The sequence below is a fragment of the Brachycentrus maculatus genome, unplaced genomic scaffold (genome assembly GCF_059751285.1).
Source record: "Brachycentrus maculatus isolate JH-2025_06_01 unplaced genomic scaffold, ASM5975128v1 h1tg000190l, whole genome shotgun sequence".
Taxonomy (NCBI): domain Eukaryota; kingdom Metazoa; phylum Arthropoda; class Insecta; order Trichoptera; family Brachycentridae; genus Brachycentrus; species Brachycentrus maculatus.
Genome location: NW_028280941.1, coordinates 1,236,059 through 1,257,533, shown reverse-complemented (window position 1 = coordinate 1,257,533; position 21,475 = coordinate 1,236,059). Strand labels below are relative to the sequence as shown.

At 32.2% G+C, this 21,475-nt stretch overlaps 2 protein-coding genes across 5 annotated transcripts in view; both read right to left on the bottom strand.

The window, feature by feature from the left end:
• Frl (formin-like protein) overlaps positions 1-18,124 on the bottom strand; it is a 42,787-nt gene extending 24,663 nt beyond the window's left edge. For both annotated transcript variants that reach the window (XM_088262901.1, XM_088262902.1), the window contains exon 1: positions 17,483-18,124. In XM_088262901.1, the coding sequence (XP_088119027.1) occupies positions 17,483-17,635 (153 nt within the window). In that variant the 5' untranslated portion in view covers positions 17,636-18,124. The remainder of the gene's footprint in view (positions 1-17,482) is intronic.
• Positions 18,125-18,650: 526 nt separating this feature from the next.
• Positions 18,651-21,475, bottom strand: part of LOC148307761 (uncharacterized) — a 34,498-nt gene continuing 31,673 nt past the window's right edge. For all 3 annotated transcript variants that reach the window (XM_088262903.1, XM_088262904.1, XM_088262905.1), the window contains one exon: positions 18,651-21,373. In XM_088262903.1, the coding sequence (XP_088119029.1) occupies positions 21,149-21,373 (225 nt within the window). In that variant the 3' untranslated portion in view covers positions 18,651-21,148. The remainder of the gene's footprint in view (positions 21,374-21,475) is intronic.

Genomic DNA, 21,475 nt, shown 5'->3' with positions numbered 1-21,475 from the left:
TCTATCTTTAGAAAAAATATTATGAAACAGAGAATTTTCCCATTTTTTGGAATTTTTTCAGTATTTAAAAAAAACACGAGACACAAACCGATAATGACGTCATCTTAATTTTTGACTTATCCCCGCTCTCTGATTGGCCAATATGGGTCAGAAGGCAAGTTTCATGAATATAGCGGAATTTGAAATAGAAAGCTGTTTTTAAGAATTTTTTAGAAGGGTTTTCACGGATATATATATTTCAAACAATAAAACCCATAATTGGCATTCGGATAGAGTATTTATTTTAAAATCTCATAAAATTGGATCTGGCGGATTTTGAAAGTAGGCGACACATATCGTTCACTCCTTTGAAGAACTTGATTTGATTGATTGATCAAAAAACTTGATTTTTCAGGAGAACGTTTTTTAAGTTTTAACGTTTTTTCGAAAGTTTAAAAATATAACACAATGTATTAAAAATAAATATCATGCCACTTATTGAACTACTGTGCAACAGATCTTCTAAGGTAAAACCTGAAGGTTTCTCCATTTGAAAAAAATTTTGAATATTTAAAAAAATAATCAAACAATACCTTTTCTTCAAAATGAAAAAACAACACTTTCTGCCCTGTAGCGGGTAAATATTAAGTTAAAAATATGCCTCTTTTGCTGGGATATAGTACATTTTCTGAGCATTCCGAAAACATGCACAACTGAAAATTGACGATTTTTGATTTATGACGTTCTTGAAAGGAGTGAGCGATAAAAATAAAAAGTTGCACAATAAAAAGTTCAATAAGTGGATTGATATTTATTTTTAATACATTGTTTTATATTTTTAAACATTAAAAACGTTCTCCTGAAAAATCAAGTTTTTTTATTTATGACATTCTTGAAAGCAGTTGGGCGATATGTCAATGTGATTTTTTCAACACAGTTAGACAATATCATCACAAGGGGAAAACGGCTAAAGTCGCTAAAAATATTAGAATCATAAACAGTCTTATTTATTATAAGGATATTTTTAAATACAAATGCCAATTCCATAAATAAGAAACTGCCTTACAAAATTTTGGAGGAACAAAGACTTGGTAAAATAGCAGCATTGAGCACCTTGACTCACTTTACATCTCCTACATTCTAAGGTCTTGTGGGACAAACAGGTTATATGGTATAATGTTATGAAACCTGTACATCTAGCAGGTACCTACTTATAACAATAACAAGAAGAACAATTCAACAAAGATTTATTTTCAATTGGTCTGGGTGTTTGTGATGTATTTTTCATATTTACCTTCCCTATCCTTACTATCCTACCGCAGACAAGCCTCTAATAGAGGCTTTGCGGGTTAGTCCTTAATAAAAGGAAAATAATAAAAAAATAAAAAAGAACACAATTTTTCTCTTTAACATTTGTTTTTGTTTAATCTCAATATTATTTAACTAGCTAACTGATTAACCATCACGCCAGTTCCGCAGGGGTAGGCAGAGAGAATAGAACGCCTCACCAGTCTGTCTTTGCAAACAATCTTCGCCCCTTCCACATTCAAGCATTTCCTCATACATACCTGCCTTTTATTCAGACTCCTGACCTGACCACTTGAAAATATTTGACATACTTAATCAGCCAAGTTTCCCTTGGTTTTTCTATGCTCGTATTTTCAAATACATTTGAAACATAAATTTATTTTATCATTCTTTCGTGACTCATTTGATTAGAGGAAGACTTGGCATGATCAAGTATTTTAAATACTTGAAAGTGACAGTCAGTGAAAAGTGAAAGGTCAGGAGATGGAATAATCGGAGGGTATGTATGAGGAAATGCATGAATGTAGAAGAGGCGAAAATTGCTTGCAAAGACAGTTTGGTGTGGCGTTTTATTCTCTCTGCCTACCCCTGTGGAGAAGTGACGCGATGGTAAGTTAGTTAGTTAGTTATATTTATTTAATACTAACCTATATTGGTAGTTTGCTTCCGTAGTGTAATGGTCAGCACGCACGGCTACCGTACTGGGTTCGATTCCCAGGCGAGGAGTTCAAATAAATATGTGATTTTCAACTCCAATATTTATTCAATATTACCCTGAAATGGTACCTGAAGCGGAGGGCTGATCATCTTTCCTTCATGTGTTAACAATCAAGCTAACACTGCATTTATATGATGCAATGTCCTATGCACCATCGGGCGCGGATAAGGGTTTGAAGAAGAAAAAGAAGAACTTCGATTGGTACCTGAAGTGCAGGATTGATCACTTTGATTTTGTAAGAGTAATGATCATATTCACATCGATCCGATGAAATGCTCTATGCACCATTGGGTGTTGATAAAAGTCTGAAGAAAAAGAAGAACAACCTTGTCTAACTCCGTAGTGTAGTGGTTAGAACGTGGGGTTTTAGTCTTCATTCATACAGCGATATTCAATGTGTTGTATTCTGCAAGTCTAAGGGTGGTGACTGACGTGACACATTACGATGCGAGCATTGGTATAGTCAGTACAGCGAGCCGAGCGCTCCATCCATAGTTTCGGATGCTAGCGATGTTACGACGTTACGTTACGACAAAATGCTCCGGTCAGTCACCACCCTAACAATAAGTCTGTAGCTCAATGAGTCTTAATTTAATCCTTCCTCAGTTCTCGTCCCAGACGCTGGCTTCCTTCGGATTTAGTATGATATAATATTTATATCCTTTCTACAATCCTTATTTTAACACCCCCTACGTAAAGTGCTCTAACTACATTTTTGTAAATTTTGAGATATTTGGTGTATGTTATCAACAGACCGTTATCTACAAATATAAATAAACAAAAAAAAATAATAAAAAAAAATAAAAAAAATATATATATATATATATATATATATATATATATATATATATATATATAAAATAAATTACGCCTAGTTTTCAGGCGTATAAGACGCTGTCTACATCGAATTTTCGAAATGAACTGAACTCCTAAAACGCTAATTTTGACAAAGCATAAAGTTTTAAACGATTTAATAGATTATTTTATCGTGTTTTTTAATGTTTAATACTAGTATAGAATTTCTATTTTTTGTAGATTTTTATTTCACTGTCATATTTATTCAATATAACCCTGGACTGGTACCCGAAACGGAGGGCTGATCACCTTTCTTTCATAATATGTAAACGATCAAGATAATATTTCGTTTATATGACGCAGTGTCCTATGCACCATTGGGGTGCAGATAAGGGTTTTATTATATTTATAGAATTTCAGATAAAACCGTTAATTGATAAAAAAAAATATGTTTAAAGAATCTTCTAAGCTCTCTCCTGTAAAGTAACAGATTTGCAGATAGAGTACTTTACGTAGGGGCCGTCGATTTGTATCCCCCCCCCCGATACCTGTCATGTTAAAACTAGGTTTGACCTTTAGTTGTTTATTGACACCGCGCGCTACCAATGACACCAATGATAATGATATTGAAACATGTGTTATTATAAAATAAGGTTCACAAATTCGTGACTGATAAGAGTATTGTAAAAATATGTACTATCTCCGTTTCTCTGATCAAAAAATGGTGTGGTGATCTTTTCCTGCGTAAAATAATAAATTTAATTTTAATAATAATTAAACCCTTATCCGCACCCCAATGGTGCATAGGGCACTGCGTTATATACGCAGTGTTATCTTGATCATTTACACATGAAGGAAAGGTGATCAGCCCTCCGATTCAGGCACCAGTCCAGGGTAATATTGAATATATGTAACAGTGAAAAAATCACTTATATTTATTTTACCCCCCTTGGGAATCGAACCCGGGACCTCCAGAACGGTAGCCAAGCGTGCTGACCATTACACTACGGAGGCGGACAAAATAATAAATAGTAAAAATAAAAATATTTTGACACAGCGCTGTTGGGCAGTTTTTTTCATCAACCCCGACAGTAATTATACATAGACAGTCTGCCGCCCGACCCTCAGTATACTAATCGCAAGTAACAGCAAACCCAATACCGATCTGTACAATGTTTTTTGGCGTCTCTTGCGCTCTTCCAAAATTACATAAAAGACCCTTTTAAGCGTTTCCCGCGAACAATGTTTTAATAGTTTTGTTTCCCGTTTTTTCAAACTGGATAAACCAAAATTAAAATTGTTAATTGTTCAATTTCCTTGGATAAACGGATAAATCGATTATCTGGGATATTATTTACTACCCATTTCAATGAATCAAGAGTTATTGCGGATATTTTACTCACCCCCCTCCCTTCCCGGGATCTCTTGCACAAAAGTCAAACGTGCAAATCACTACACTATGGTACCAAAATTATTAACAATATTTTTAGTGTCCAAATATTTGTTCACAAATCTGGATTTCTCCTTACTTATAACCCTTATCCGCACCCAATGGCGCATAGGGCACTGCATCGAATTGATGCAGTGTTATCTTGATCATGGATTTCTCCACTTAGGAGTTATTTTTACATTTTGATATCTCAACATAGATGAAGAAAAATATGAAAGTCTGATTATTTACAGATCTTATGACCTGTCATAAGAATGGTTGGTTTGAGTAGTGTGGTTGTCAATCGTGTATAGAATTTTTAACGTTACAAATATGTGAAATGATAATTCACCAGCCTATGACAGGTCATAAGCCCTGTAAATGCCCAGACTTCCATATTCTTCTTTGTTATGTTGAGATGTCAAAATGTAAATGTAAACACATTGTAATCCTTACTCGTTACATCATTTCCTAGAACTTGACTCTAAAATGATGAAATTTTCCAAAACAACTTGTGATAAGCAAGCGGTATCATGATAGAGTATAACTTTAACCTTTTCACCTTTAGCCTATTAACAAAGCAAGCGAGTTAGCAGTGTGTGTGTGCGTGTGTGCTTAGTGTAGTACAGTGGTCCCTAAAGTGGGCTAAGATGAAAATTATTGAGGGTACACCACATCCGTAGTGTAATGATCAGTACGCTCGGCTACCGTTCTGGAGATCCCGGGTTCGTGATTTTTTCTCTCTAATATTTATTCAATATTACCCAGGACTGGTACGTGAAGCGGAGGGCTGATCACCTTTCCTTCGTGTGTTAACGATCAAGATAACACTGTGTTCGTATAATGCAGTGCTTTATGCACCATTGGGGTGCGGATAAGGGTTTGAATGAAAAAAAAAAAGAAAAACACCACATTCCTCTCCAAAATTCTTTATCCTTTCGAGTGTTCAAAATATAAAACTGAAAAACAAAATTCAAAAACAGTGGGTTCACGATCATGGACAACAGTTGCTCAATTATTTTACAATTAGGGTATGTTTTAAACAGCGTTTCAGGTTGGGACCAGATCTTTGAATTGCAATAATAGAGGGGTTCAAGCCAAAATGTTCCAAAATTAGTTGACAAATTCAGTCACATTATCCCCATTAAATTATAATTCAAATTTATCTTGTAATTTATCAAAAGCATGTACACAGATTAAAACACGAAAATTTTTGTTAGTAACTTGATTTTCTTGTCCGCCTCCATAGTGTAATGGTCAGCACGCTCGGCTAGGACCCGGGTTCGATTCCTTGGGGGGGTCAAATAAATATAAGTGATTTTGTCACTCTAATATTTATTCAAACTCACCTTGGACTAGTACCAGAAGCGGAGGGCTGATCACCTTTCCTTCATGTGTTAATGATCAAGATAACTTTACCATTAAGATTTCCAGGAGTGATCAGGTCTTTAAGAACAGTGTCCGTCGATGGTTGCTTAACATTGGAAGGGACAAGGTAGAAAGAGAATTGATTAGTCCAGGTGTAATTATCACATTGAAAAACCTTAAACTATAAATTATTTTTGTATCTCCTGTATTTATGTTTATAATCTAATCATTAAAAAAAATATATATTAAAAATTTAAAAAAAAATATATATAAATTTTGTATTACCATGTTAGTATTCGGCTCAACACAGGCCATGCCTAAAGAGCCGTAATACGTATAATAAATGTGTATATGAAATGAATATGTATATTGAATGTATCTATGTTTTATGAAAATAAATAAATAAATTAAAATAAAATTTAAAAAAAACTTGATTTTCTGCAGATTTTATATGCATGATACACAAATATTTCAATCTCATACTATTTTTGTAGGCCCAAGCATTCCGTAATTGAAAATTGGTATCAAAATGTAATAGAGTGGGTTCTAACCCAAACACATCAAATATATATATTGACAACATTTTGAGTGTGTCCATAAAAAAATTATAAACTAAATTGAAAATCATGTTTTCAAGCGTTTCTCGAGTATGTGAATATAATCCAGGACCTTACGTACAAATGGAAAAAAGAATCTCTGCTTAATAAAAGCTTTCCTCATCCCAAGATAGATGGGTGCTGTAAACACTCACATACTGTGTTACGAGTTTGATCAATATATCTAGAAGTTTCAAACATTTAATTAGTGTGGTTGTCAATCATAGGTAGAATTAGTGAATGTTACACATGTGTAATCACTTGACTAAGCCCATGACGGTCGTAGGCCCTGTAAATGCCCAGACTTCCATATTCTTCTTCATTTATGTTGAAATGTGTTGAAAAATAAGGTTAAATTTATGATTATTTTCATCATATAGGTACGCGGTCAAAAAAGTTTGAAGATTTCATTAATTGATTCGGCAGTCACTTTGTGGTAAAACTTATCCATTTTAATTTGCTTAGGAAATACAACTATTTCTTAAAATCTACTGTGACACATGTTTCGATGTATTCCGCATCATTTTCGAACACCGTGGGTGAAGCTAATTCAAAATTTTAGAGTTGCGTCCTTGGGACGTTGAAGGTTGAAAAGGGGGTAGAAAACAAAACATGTGTCACGGTAGATTTTAAGAAATAGTGGTATTTACTAAGTAATTAAAAAAAATAAAATGGATAAGTTTGAAGATCACTGACATGGTGAATGATAAAATAATGCCAAAATGATTTCATTTCCAGATTGATGAATTGATGAATGGTTTCACCTTTGGACGAAGACCCAATTAAGTATTTGGGTCGCACCAACAGAGAAATACCAAATTCGACTCCCACTATTTTTTCCACAGGTCATTGAGTGTATTCTGTGAAACAAGTACAGTTTGACGAAAGTCCATACAAAAAACAGAACAAGCAGATCAAGCAGATTATCACACGCTGTATCCTATCCTCATCCTGTTAAAACCATAATTTTAATAATCTTTTCTAAATTACTCTCACTAAGGATCCATATGCCAAAGATCCAAAAAAAGGAAATAAATTCGTTTTAGTGAGATTTTTGCATTTAATGAGAATTTCGATATTTTAAATGTGACTTTTACTATGTGAACGCCATTATTTATTTTAATATATTGTGACACGTGTTTCGGTGTATTCAACATCAATACCAAACACGGTATGTGAAACTTAGCCTAAATTTCAGAGCATTTTGATATCTCGACATAGATGAGGAAGAATATGAAAGTCAGGATATTTACAGAGCTTATGACCTGTCATTGGCTAGTTAAGTAACAACATTCTACCTTTCAACATTCACCATTCTACCTATGATTGACAAGAAAACTACTCAAAAATTTTAAACTCTTACATAAATCATTAATCTCAAGACGCTTTATGTTTAAGTTCACGGAAGCCATCTATGGTTGGTTTGAGAAAGCTTTTATTTAGCAGAGACCCTTTTATTTAGATGTATGCAAGATCCTAACCGGATTATTGTAAATACTGGGAGATGCCTGAAAACATGATTTAAAATTTTTAAGCAACTTATAATTTGACTGGATAATTTTATCAACATCATTTTTGGGTTATTAATTACCAGATTGCCTTGCCTTTATTAAATTTATGGCTAGAATAACCTGGGATTTTTCAAATGGAATACCTAAACATCATTGTTTGCTGATAAGAGAAGAGGAAGGTGTATGTATTGGGGTTCAAGTATGTAAGAACTAGAAATGTAGTCAGGCGAGAGATACAATGTAAATTTATGCAAGATTAATCAAGGTCAGTGTAATAATAATTTATATTTGAAGCAACAACTTTGTGATTATCAATTTTATAATAAAAAAACGCGCTTAGAGTGTCAGAAATGAAGACTCTGAGAAGCATAACAGGCAAGAGTCTTCGAGATAGATTGAGAAATGCCAAGATCAGGGAAATATGCGAGATCGAAGATGTCGTTAGGTGGGGAGGGCAACGAAGAAGACAATGGTATGCGCATGTGAGGAGAATGGAACCATCCAGACTCCCCCACATCGCACTGTACGACCAACCCCATGGTAGACGACTCCCGGGCAGACCACCAAAGAGATGGGCCGATAGCTGGGAATCGACGTCGCAGGAGGCTAATCCCTCTTAAAAACAGGCCACAAGGCCTATAGTAAGAAGAAGAAGATAATTAAAATATAACTTTGTTTTAAAATCACTGACAAATTGTAGTGATTTTAAAACAAAGTCATATTTTAATTATATCAGTGTAGCTGTCAAGAAGGTGAGAGTTGCCACAATGATGTCTTACTTCTGACAAAAGACGTCATAGCAAGAAGAATCAAACCTAAGGTAGGTCCGGAGCTAAGATAAATATTTATATTTCTAAATTAACATCTTATAATCTGTTTCACTCTCTGATTGGTGGTTTGTTTGAATGTAATAATTGTACTTGTAAAACATTATCAAATGACAACTGTTTGTTATGACTTTTGCAATGTGGGGACATGGTTGATAAAAATAAACACATGTCCAATATCAAATATTTTATAATTATAGCTATTAACTAATCTCATTTTATGTATTATGACACAGTCTACTGTTCATTGACAAATTATTTTAACTCACTGTCACTTTTTTTAAAGTAGTTTTAATACACTATCTACCAAAAGCCAACTAGTCGGCTTTTCGCTGCCTATTGTAAACGACCAAACACCAATCAGTCGGTTTTTCTACCCTAAGTACTGAAAACAATTCTTACAATTATGTATATCATTATATCGATTTCCAATTTGAACTATTCATTTGAAAAGGATATTCACTAGGAACTAAAAAAAAAAAAAATAATATGCATTATTATGTGTCATAAATTTAAACGTTGAAGATAATATTTTTGCACTTGAAATTATAAGCAAAAAAGTTGTATTGTAATTCATTCCAGATACATTTTGTATGTATCAAAAATATTGTCTTTAACATGTAAACTTTATTTATTGTTTCGGCATTAACTTTGTGGTAAGACATGTTACAATGATTAAAGAAAACACTTGTTTTTTACCACTTGAGTTTTATTATAGACTACATGTTTCAGAAGTTAAACTTCCATCATTCAGGTCTGTATAATAACTATGTATTAACTATGTATTGTTATTATACAGACCTGAATGATGGAAGTTTAACTTCTGAAACATGTAGTCTATAATAAAACTCAAGTGGTAAAAAACAAGTGTTTTCTTTAATCAATGTAAAATTTTGAAAAGTAATAGTACATAATTATTTTTAATATATTTAACTCCTATTAAATATCCTTTTTGAATTAATAGTTCAAATTCGAAATCGATAAAGTGATATACATAATTGTGAGAATTTTTTCTAGTACATAGGGTACCGACTAATCGGTGTTTGGTCGTTTACGGTTGGCAGTGAAAAGCCGACTAGTCAGCTTTTGGTAGTTAATATAATAAAAATCATAAGAATCATACGATTTGTACATAAATTATGAGTGTATTTGTTAATTGCTTGTATTTTTTGTTATTAGTACAAATTTGCTTGGTTTTAAGTAAAAATTTGTTGGTAAATAAAGTGATAAGAATGCTAAACCTGTTGCATATTTACATTTTTAACTACACAAATAAATTATTTAAATTCATTATGTCATAAAAATTATATTTATTAACATATCGCTCATAGAGGGTAGCGAGACACTTTTGTCTGATTTTTCCATTTCTGGAGAGGCCAGTTATTTTTTCCTTCAACACAAAAAATTATTATTGTGATACCGAATTTTGATTTAAATTTACAAAATATACTATAAGGATACATTTTATTTATATATTTTTGAAATATATAAGATACTCAAGGCTGACATCTCAAACCTTCCAATTCAGAAAAGAAAACGGCCACGCTAGAGGTCGGACGTCTTTCGGCGCACAATTTTGTTTTTAGAATATATATTGGAAAAATATTTTCAACATTTTATTAACTCCTTACCTTTGAACAACTCTTTTCTTTTCAAAACCATATATTTATTTAGAAAAAAAATAAAACTTATTATTCGGTACAAAAACAGTAACTTAAACAAAAAATTCAATTATATCAAATGTTACCAGGGTTTAAAGAAAATTAAGTTGCGATTTGTTGTGTGTTTGGCCTTAACAATTTTATTACAAAATTTGTTTAAATATTCGTAAGTATGTTCAAAATTATGTTCAAATCTTATCATTTGAAGATCAGAGCACTTTAAATTTCGCTAGTGCAGAAGGAAGCATGTAAGAGTTACACATATACAATATATTGTAGTGTGAGTATATTGTACTATAATACTAGTGCCATAGTAGGTGTAGAAACATAGTTGAAGCGAAACTGTATGCTCACGCAACAATCAGTCAATTACAAACAGGAAGTGAGAAATTGATGAAAGTAAAAATGGCCAACCAACATACCGACAGATGAATGGCAAAAAATATGAATCATTTAAATGATCGACTTCATGTTACTTAATAGTTACATATCGCTAACTCTTTTCAACAACGTCATAAATAAAAAAACTTGATTTTTCAGGAGATCGTTTTTAAGGTTTAAGAATATAATAAAATGTATTAAAAATAAATATCAATCCACTTTTTGAATTTAATACCTGAATGTTTTTTCTCCATTTGAAAAATATTTAGTATACTTACAAAAATTAATAAAACAATACCTTTTCTTCAAAATGCAAAAACAACACTTTCTGCCCTGTAGCGGGGAAATATTAAGTTAAAAATATGCCGCTTTTGCTGGAATATAGTACATTTTCTGGGCATTCTGAAAACATGCACAACTGAAAATTGACAATTTTTGATATATGACATTGTTGAAAGGAGCGAGCGATATAAACACAAACAGCTGTGATTTTGGATATATGGATCTATTTATTCTTTCCTTTTTAATGATTCATTTAAATATTTTTGTACATCGTGGGCTTATTGCTCATAGGGACTTTGCCATGAAATCACTTACCCCCGAATTTGAGATCTATCCAGATTTCTGATGAATTTCGATCTTAACTCAAGATCTGCCTTTTCCGGATCGCATGTTAATAGTAACCAGATTAAATCTAGATTTTCACTTTCACTCTTCCCGGGAAACATTACTTGCATTATGTAAATATTGAATTGTAAAATGTAACATACGTAAATTGAATATTGTAAAGCACCCTTGAGGTAATTTATCATAAAAACGGCACCAGATAAATCAATCATTATTATTTTCTTTTTTTTCTTCAGAACAAGATTATTATTAATCATTATCATTATCCGTTCCATTCAGTCCACCTTCGTTATGTAATGGTTAGCGTGTTTAGCTACCGTGCTGGAGGTCCCGGGTTCGATTCCCAGGGGGGGGATGAAAATAAACATCAGCAATTTTACATGCTAATATTTATTTGATATTACCCTGGACTGGTCCTTGAAGTACAGGAGTGATCACCTTGCTATCATGTAAGTAACGTTCAAGATAACACTGTGTCAATACGACGCAGTGCCCTATGCACCATTGGGTGAGGATAAGGGTTAAAAAAAGTTTTAACAATTATACCAAATTAATTGCTTTTTATTCATTTGAACTATTTAAAAATAAAACTATAAGAGATTTCATTACTTCATTTGCGTAGTTTCATTTCCCTTCTGAGGACATTTGCTTTCAAATGTGTTAAATAAAGATAAAAATAATTTAGTATAGGAATGGTTTGTTATAAAGATAAAGTAAGTGTGGCTTTTATGAAATGCAGTTTCCTGTTTTAAAATCCGTCTACTAAAATGCTAATCAGCAATAATTCTAGGAATTTCTATTATTATTGTAAATTATCAATGATATAATGAAATATGTATGTATACTTTAAAGTGTGGTTGTCAATCATGGGTAGAATGGTGAATGTTATACATGTCTAAAGTGATCACTTGACCATCCTGTGACAGCTCGTAAGCCCTGTAAATATCCAGAATTTGATATTTTCTTCGTGTATTCATCTATGTTGAGATGTCATAAATGAAAAATAACTCCTGAGTGAAACCCAGATTTGTGAACATGTATTTGGACACTCAAAATGTTGGGAATCACACAATTAAGCTGTATAATATGCTTCCATTATCAATATAGTCATTAATTAATTAAACAATGCATAAAATAGTTTTTCATAATTGGATAATTGAGGTGGGTGGGTTTCAAATAGATTGTATCATTCGGCCACGTCATCCATGATTGTGTGACTCATGACAGACAAATCAAATAATTTAATAAAAGAAGTATCATGAAATGTGCCCTCGGCACTGGAAAATCCAGTGAAGACATATTATTGTAAAAATGCGTGTGTTGAAAAAAAAACAGGTCATAATTTCTTTGGTTTTAGAGGTCAATTTCCTGAAGATAACACACTGTTTAAAGGAATTACATCCTGTCAATGTTATTGAATGCAAAATATCAAATACAAACAATTTGTATGGCCGATTTAATTTTTTATTTAAAAAAAAAAGTCATATTTGTGTTTTTATTATTTACACAAATATTTCAATTTCATACTATTTCTGTGAGCCTAAGCGACTCATTATTAGAAATAGGTATCAAATTGTGGTAGAGTGGTTTCGACCAAGCAACTCTGAATTAAGAGTCCGGGACACTATACTTTTTATATATTTCAAATTAACATTGTTTGAAATGATTATATAATGATTAGCGTTAGTTAACCTTCACAATCCCATGTAGCAAGATATAAAAAAACGCGAAATTTGCAGATACGAGCAAAAAATGTGCATGCCAAGACACAATAAGGCTTGACAAGGCAATCACAAAGGTGGGAAACATTCGCGGCTGACTCAACTTGAATTTATTGAGATCACCGTAATCGGTCATGCGTGAGGTTGGCAATGAAATATTTTTTTCAACATACGGCAAGAAAACCGATAGCGCGCACAGGGTGTCTGATATCTTGTCGAAGACAAGGCATGTACGCCTATTGGGAATTTGTCTGGTATGCGAAAATTACGACGAGTCGCAAAGAATTTGAGATATTGTCGATAATGAAGTGAACGAAACAGCTGAGTACACTGTGCCTGTTTGATATCGAACAATTCATCTGAAATTATAGGTCAGTCATCGTTTTTATTAATAGGTTGAATTCATCAATCGATGAATCACAAAATCACTATTGAATTATCATATTTTGATGATTTTAATCGTATAAAGAAATATCAGATAAAAAATATATATAACAATACATATGAATAAAAAAAGCAAAGATGAAGAAGAATATGGAAGTCTGGGCATTTACGGGGCTGACGACCGTCATAGGCTGGTTTAAGTAATCACTTTACACACGTGTAACATTCACCAATTCTACCCATTATTGAAATGTCAAATTAAATGTTAAATTATGTCAAAAAATAATATGAAAATAACTCCTGTAATTGAAGATAATCCAGATTTTGTGAACAAGTATTTGGACACACTCAAAATGTTGTAGTTTTAAGTGTGTAAATGGTGCTTTGGTGGGTGAAGGGTGGTATTGTTTGCATGCAGTGATTGTCCTGACGAAAAGACGGGTACGTCTCGAAACTGGTAGACATAAATATCTCGGTGAGTGGTTATTTATATATATATATATATATATATATATATATATATATATATATATATATATATATATATATATATCTATATATATATATATATATATATATATATATATATATATATATATATATATATATACATATATATAAATATATGTATATTTATATATATATATATGTATATATATATATATATATATATATATATATATATAAATATATGTATATATATATATATACATATATATACATATATATAAATATATGTATATATATATATATATATATATATATATATATATATATATATATATATATATATATATATATATATATATATATATATATATTTATATATATATATGGTGCATAGGGCACTGTGTCATATAAACGCAGTGTTATCTTGATCGTTTATACATGAAGGAAAGGTGATCAGCCCTCCGCTTCAGATACCAGTCCATGGTAATTTTGAATAAATATTACAGTGAAAAAAAGAAAGTGAAATTATTAACAGAATAATTGTTTAGTTGATCTTAATATTATTAACAGAATAATTGTTTAGTTGATCCTAATATTTTTAACAGAATAATTGTTTAGTTGATCTTATCACACAGTTTTACAACTCCCCTAACTAAGCAATACTGATATTGTTCTGTGTGAACATTCAACACGGATCGGAAGCTGATAATCGGTAAGCTGTAGCGCTATTTTATAATGAAAACATTATTGTTATTTTCTTGGATTACTATAACACAGATTGCAGGAATGTGCAGATCAATACACTGATTATCAAACATTTTTCTATAGAAAATATCAGCGGTACATGGCCACACGTTGCTGTGGCTCAGACTGGTTAAATCGTAAATAAAGAAAAGAGCATATCGTAGTTATTCAGGAGAAAGTGACCAAGTGCATTTTTTACAAAAACGTTATCATTGACTATTTGATATCTCACTAGCTTAATACTGCCCTGAAAAAATCTCAAAGGATTCTAAACTTGGAATTATAATATATTGACTTGTTAAAAATGACTAACTGCATTGATGTTTATTTTGTTGCCAAGCAAAAGTGACTTAAATGGCCCTCCTGAACATTTTACGTTTTGTTAGTTGGTCACTTTCTCCTGTACGACTACGATATAAAGACAACAAACATTAGTTTGAGAATCTCCTAACAAGTCAAAGAAATTGATTTTATGCTTAAAAAATAAAATTAACAATTCTTCAACCCTTATCCGGGGCACTGCATCATATAAACGCAGTGTTATCTTGATCGTTGCCATATGAAGGAAAGGCGATCATCCCTCCGCTTCCGGTATCAGTCTAGGGTAATATTGAATAAATAGAGCGAAAAAAACACTTTTATTTATTCGACCCCCCTGGGAATTGAACCCGTGAAAAAAAACATTGCTACAACCAGATGTGAGAAGAAAACACACATTGAACCAACAAAAAATGTATTTATAATACTGTATAGTAATATACATTTTTATCAATTTAAACTTTATTGGTTTTAATAACTATTTGAAGTATTATTTGAAATTATATGAATAACCCGATATCTAAAAAAAAAAATTGTCATACATGACCGCGGGCCGCGGGTTGGCCACCCTTGCTTTATAATATTATCATAGAAGAATTTGAGTGCATGGTGATTTATATATTTAGATGTGAATATTTATATTCACAATTTAAGTGTATGTAATCAAAGTGTTTCAAATACTGAAACTTTCACTTAAACTATTTAAAAATATTGCACAAACAAAAGTGTTTTCTCAATAAACACATAATAATTATGGGAAATAATTATTTTTATTTTTACCAATGATATGTGGAATACGAATATTAAATATAACAGATAACAGATTAAATATAGTGTAATAGTCAGCACGCTCGGCTATTGTACTGGAGGTCCCGGGTTCGATTCCCAGGGGAGTCAAATAAATACAAGTGATTTTTCAATCTAATATTTATTCAATATTACCCTGGACTGGTACCTGAAGCGGAGGGCTGATCACTTTTCCTTCATGTGTTAACGATCATAAAACACTGAGTTTAAATGATGCAGTACCCTATGCACCATCGGGTGCGGATAAGGGTTTGAAGAAGATGAATAAATATATCAGAATAAAGATTGATTCGATGAGACAATAAGTAAGCTAAATTATTTATAAATAATTATTTGTAAATATAGGTATATCTGCCAGCGGTGTATACATTGTAATATTATATTATTTGCAGTTTTGTATGTATTTATTGGAACAAATCAGTAAAAACTATCATGGCATGCAAATGAATACCCAGATTTTCCATGGTACCAAAATAATATCACACAAGTTACCAACTTTTATTGTACAGATGCTGGTTTGCGCAGTTTGTAAAGGTTTTGTTTTTTTCTGAGTCTGTGTTCGATAGGCTTATTTCATTGTATGCATTGACACTCGGATGCTCTTTAAACACATAATAATGCCATATACTCATATATAGCTTCCCTATCTGATAATTTATGGTTTGCCACTGGTTTCTACTATCAAACCATGATAATTTATCTTTAAATGGTTTGAATTTGTCACAGGCATAAATCAGGTTAAATTATATCACAGTTTATATATTTGTCCGCCTCCGTAGTGTAATGGTCAGCACGCTCGGCTACCATTCTGGAGGTCCCGGGTTTGATTCCCAGGGGGGGTCAAATAAATATAAGTGATTTTTTCACTATAATATTTATTCAATATTACCCTGGACTGGTACCTGAAGCGGAGGGCTGATCACCTTTCCTTCATGTGTAAACGATCAAGATAACACTGCGTTTATATGAAGCAGTGCCCTATGCACCATTGGGGTGCGGATAAGGGTTTTTATTTTATTATTATAATATATTTAAAAAAAATTAAACTTAAAATATATAATTGTAAATATTTTCATACATGTTTCTTTATGATTTAAGTAGTTACCTTTGTAAAAATGTATGAATTTTCAAAGGGTCAATTATACCTATAAAATAACATATCATAGCTTAAATGTTTTTGTTTTGTGTTTATATTTTTAAATAAGGCATTCTTAATGGTAGTAAAAAAAATAGTAGAATCAAGCTAAAATAATTTCCTTCAGTTATGGCCATAAAAAGAGAATTTGCACAAATTTAGTAAATTAGTAAAACAATAGATTTAATGAAAAATCTAATCATATAACTAAGTCAAAAGAAATAAGAACCTTTTAGTATTAAGTAAATCAAGGCTTTTGGAGATTGCAGTTATTATTATTTTAGTTAATGACATGTGATTTAGATAGGAATAAAATCATTATCATATGATCGAGTACATAATATACCCATTTCAACAAGGAAAACGATTCTAATAAAAATGTACAATTTAAGCACTACAGTTCCTGTATGTGTATGACTCAATCTGTGCAAAAAAATCAATCACAAAAAGATTGTACTGTTATACAAAAAAGGTACATCCTGTTTAATACAATCGAAAATATTCATTTACGAATATAATATTGATGATAAATCACAGTTTAAATGGTTACAAAACGTTCACGTTTACAAGTTTAAATGTAAATACACGATAAATCGTGACCGATCTGACGGAGCGTTTAAAACAGCCGACCAAAATAAAAACAAAAGTGTCTTACAACATCTGTCAAACACACGAAACAAGTAGTCGAATTGGCCGTTTACGCGAGTATTGGGCCGTACTTACCAAAACTTTAATGAATCTCCTGTCAAGTTCCGCAGGGTCAGGCATCGGCTGCTTGGCGCGGCTCCTGGTGGACCCGGAGCGGACATGGTGCTTGGTGGAGAGAGACACGTCCAGCAAGGGAGGGGTCTCCGTTCTAGAGCTGATGAGCCCCATGGTGTCACTAGATCACGATATAAACCTCACATCAGAACACTGTTTATCACACACTGTTATCGCGTCGCATCCGTGAATGAAATAAACGCAGACATCGCGCAAAAGCAACAGGTCCCACGCCTCAACGCGATCGACTGCACTCGGCCGTCAGCGAGTCGACTAGCTCTCTCCGTGATTTGCGGCGGTGTTGACTCATCGCTGTCAAATTTAAATATGACATCAGATAAAGCGCGTATTTCAAATGCGATAATTATATGAAAAACATCTCGTATTATTCATAAAAGCGCTGGCAAATCAATGTTTTTGATTCCATCCCGCGGACTCACAAACGTCAAAAGTCGGCAAAATTGTCAAACTAAAAAAGAAACAGTACAAACTTAGGGATGGGAAATTGCACATATTCTAGTAGTTCAGTGGTACCTACCCAATTTGCGTCGCTAGAATATGTACATAGTTTTTTCCATGCGGTTCATTCAACCGGCGCGCGTGAAATTCAACGCTTTGAAACCTATTTGTTTTTTTTTTGCATTTAAACATTCAAGGAAACATTAATCTTTCGTTTTGTTCGTAAATAACATTGACACAATAATCAATTAAACCTTTTATTAGATCTTTGTATTTATGACACGATTTAAAAAATCAAAACATTTTTTTTTAAATCTTTCATTTATAATATTTCTCTTCTGCACCTTATTAAAAGATATTTTATTTAATAATTTAATCTATTTTAATATTACACACCTAATAGCAAATAACCTGTTAATAAAAGTTGCAGTAATTATCGATAACGAGTTTATTTCTTATTGTATTGTTCATTTATTATAGGTTTATTTAATTTATGGAATAACTCTGATAACTACTTACAATTAAAGATTACATAATTGCATGCCAGTAGTTAAAATCTCAGTGGGTAATATGAATGCCTATTGTAATAGTGCATTTTATTAAATAAAATAATGTAATTATTTATAAAATGAATGAGATGGGGAAAAGGGTTTATGATAATAAGACAACATTGATGAGCAATTATACTTTATTTGGATACAAAAATGACAATCATTTCCACTGCTAAATAAACATATTATTATAACTACTTAAATAAATAAAATGGGTAAATATATAATTTGGCACATTAAGCATTTGCAATATTTATCTTTGATTATGGTATTAGACATTGACATTAAAGAGACAACATTATCAGCAGCATAATCTTCCATCTATCTGTTAAGTCTTTTTTTTCTAATTACAATATAATTGTAGTTACACATTTTTGGTTAGTTGAGAAATATACTTATATTTCTATCTGGTACAATTGTAGGAGTAATGTTAATTCGTCAGCTACCAAAATTTAACAATAATTTGGTTATAAGATTTTCGTGAATATACACATACGTGTGGTAAATCTCTACTCTATATTATTTTAAAACAATTAGTATGTAAAAAAAATACACATTATTTAAATGTTTCCTTATAATTATGAGAAACCAAAAACATGATCACTATCAAGGCACAAACAGTAAATTTATGATCAACAAGAATTGGTCCGAAGTATAATTTATCTTAATTTAATATTTTTACAATCATTCTTTTAAATACAAAATGAATCAGCGCATCGCAGTCAGAGCTTCACAGCCCTAAACTGGCGCTTACAACATATCTTATAATCAAAAGGTCTACATTTATGAAATAATGTTCACAGCACCTTTACCTTATACAGGAATAAGTCAAATTTATAACAATTACAAATACAAATGTATTACAAATAATATACGCTGATTTTTTTATGTGGACTCGAGTGAGGGGATTATGTATATGAATTCCTTATAAGATCAAAGTACACGCATACAATTATATAACACTTTATGTACTTAGAAAAAAAACTCTTGTCACATTGTATTTTGAACATATTTATGCAATGTGACAATGTGCGGATCTGCCTAGTTAAAGAAAACAAGCATTCTTTTCTCGGGAAAATTATAATTTTCACAACAAATACAATAATTTAATATATGTATATATCTTACAATTTTACAACAGGAAGCTCTAATTATGGCATCACTCCTACCGAGATCTTCTTAATTAAGGACATCTTTGTGTCAAGATCCTCGGTACAAGGACAACTGAATAGTGTATTAAGGTTAATAAGCGAGAAATATTTAGAATTTTTGGAAACATAAATCATTTCCATAAAATTATCAATTTAATTCCACCACTAATTATGTTTACCTTTTAAAATACATTCTAGAATCCCATCATTATAAGAAGAACGGTTAATACAAAAAACAAAAAAAAACTACCCTTAGATAGACCACAATAGATAATTTCTTATACTTCAATTGAGAAATTCAAAATTACATATAATGCTCCGTTTAAATTACTTAGTATTGATAAATTTAAGAATATATGTACTTGTTTAAACCGCATACAACATAAATGCATTTTTAGCTAAACGTATAAAGTGCACATAATGTGCAATTTACAAAACTACAATATTAATCTATTCAACGATTAAAAAGAAGAATATTGAATCTAAGAGAAAAAATGTAGAAATGAACAAATGAAGTAAACAAAAATGATCCATTTTGGAGCCAATATGGTAGTTTTACAATAATTTTCTGCATTCTATGGGTAAACAGACCTTCATTTGGAGTAATGTACGCTTTTCATTACACATTGAGGTAACATGATAAATAATTACTTCAATAGCGTACAAAATCTGAACATGACGAAATTGGATGGAATCAGTCATTGGAAATATATCTTCCAGTTAGGAAAATATTATGATGTGAACCAGCATCACGGAGCTTCACCTTTCCCTTACGGCGCTAAAAAACTTCCGAGTGCAATGGTGATATGTATTTTGTACACCATATGAAAATGTGATTTAAATATGGGAAAAATGTGCATGTTCCTAAATGTTTCCATATTTGGAGTTGAAATGTAACAATTTTGTGATGCAAGTTCTGGTAAGTATCTGAAAACGAGAAAAAAATACATCGGAAGTAGCTGCAATAGCTAGCATAGCAACATGACCGCCCAGTAAGATGGGGGCTTACAACTGGCGCTGCTAAATACGCTACGACATGCGCGTATACGCAAGCTACACGTACGCACACACTGGTAAACGTTTGTGTATTGGTGATTTTATCCCTGATTTTTTCACAAATTATTTATTTCCATTGCTGCAAATAAACAACTTTATACTATATGTAATTATATTACGGAGGAATACAAAAATTCTGAGTCCGTATCTACTATATTTTATATTGATATTCTCATTTATAAAGTCGAGTTGTAGTAAATACATATCACCGGAAGGGAAAGGTAAAAAAAGATATCAACTACGTTTCAAAACTTCAGTGTTCAAAAATAGCAGCTGGAAATCAACTAACCATCACTTTGTCACAGACTTTCAAAAATACAGCGAGTCAGCTCAATTTATCTATCAAAGTTTCTGACAAGTTAGGCTCCAGGATGCCGATCTCCGAGACTAGCGGCCAGTGCGGGGGGTCCTCACTTGGTGGAGGGGTAGTAGTAGAGCACGGCGCCCCCGGGCAGCTGCCAGTGCGAGGCGTGCAGCTCGATGAGCTGCAGCAGCGTGCGCGACACGGAGGGCGCGGCCGCTGACGCGTTCAGGAAGGCGTCGCGTACAGCGGACAGCAGCTTCTCCAGGTCCCCGGGCAGCTGGGTCTCCAGGTCGCGCCCTATGTACGTCAGTACGAAGAACAGATTCTCCGTCTGGAAAAATTCATCATAACCAATGAGTTATTTTCATATTATTTTTTGACATCTCATCAAAGATGAAGAAGAATATGGAAGTCTGGGCATTTACGGGGCTGA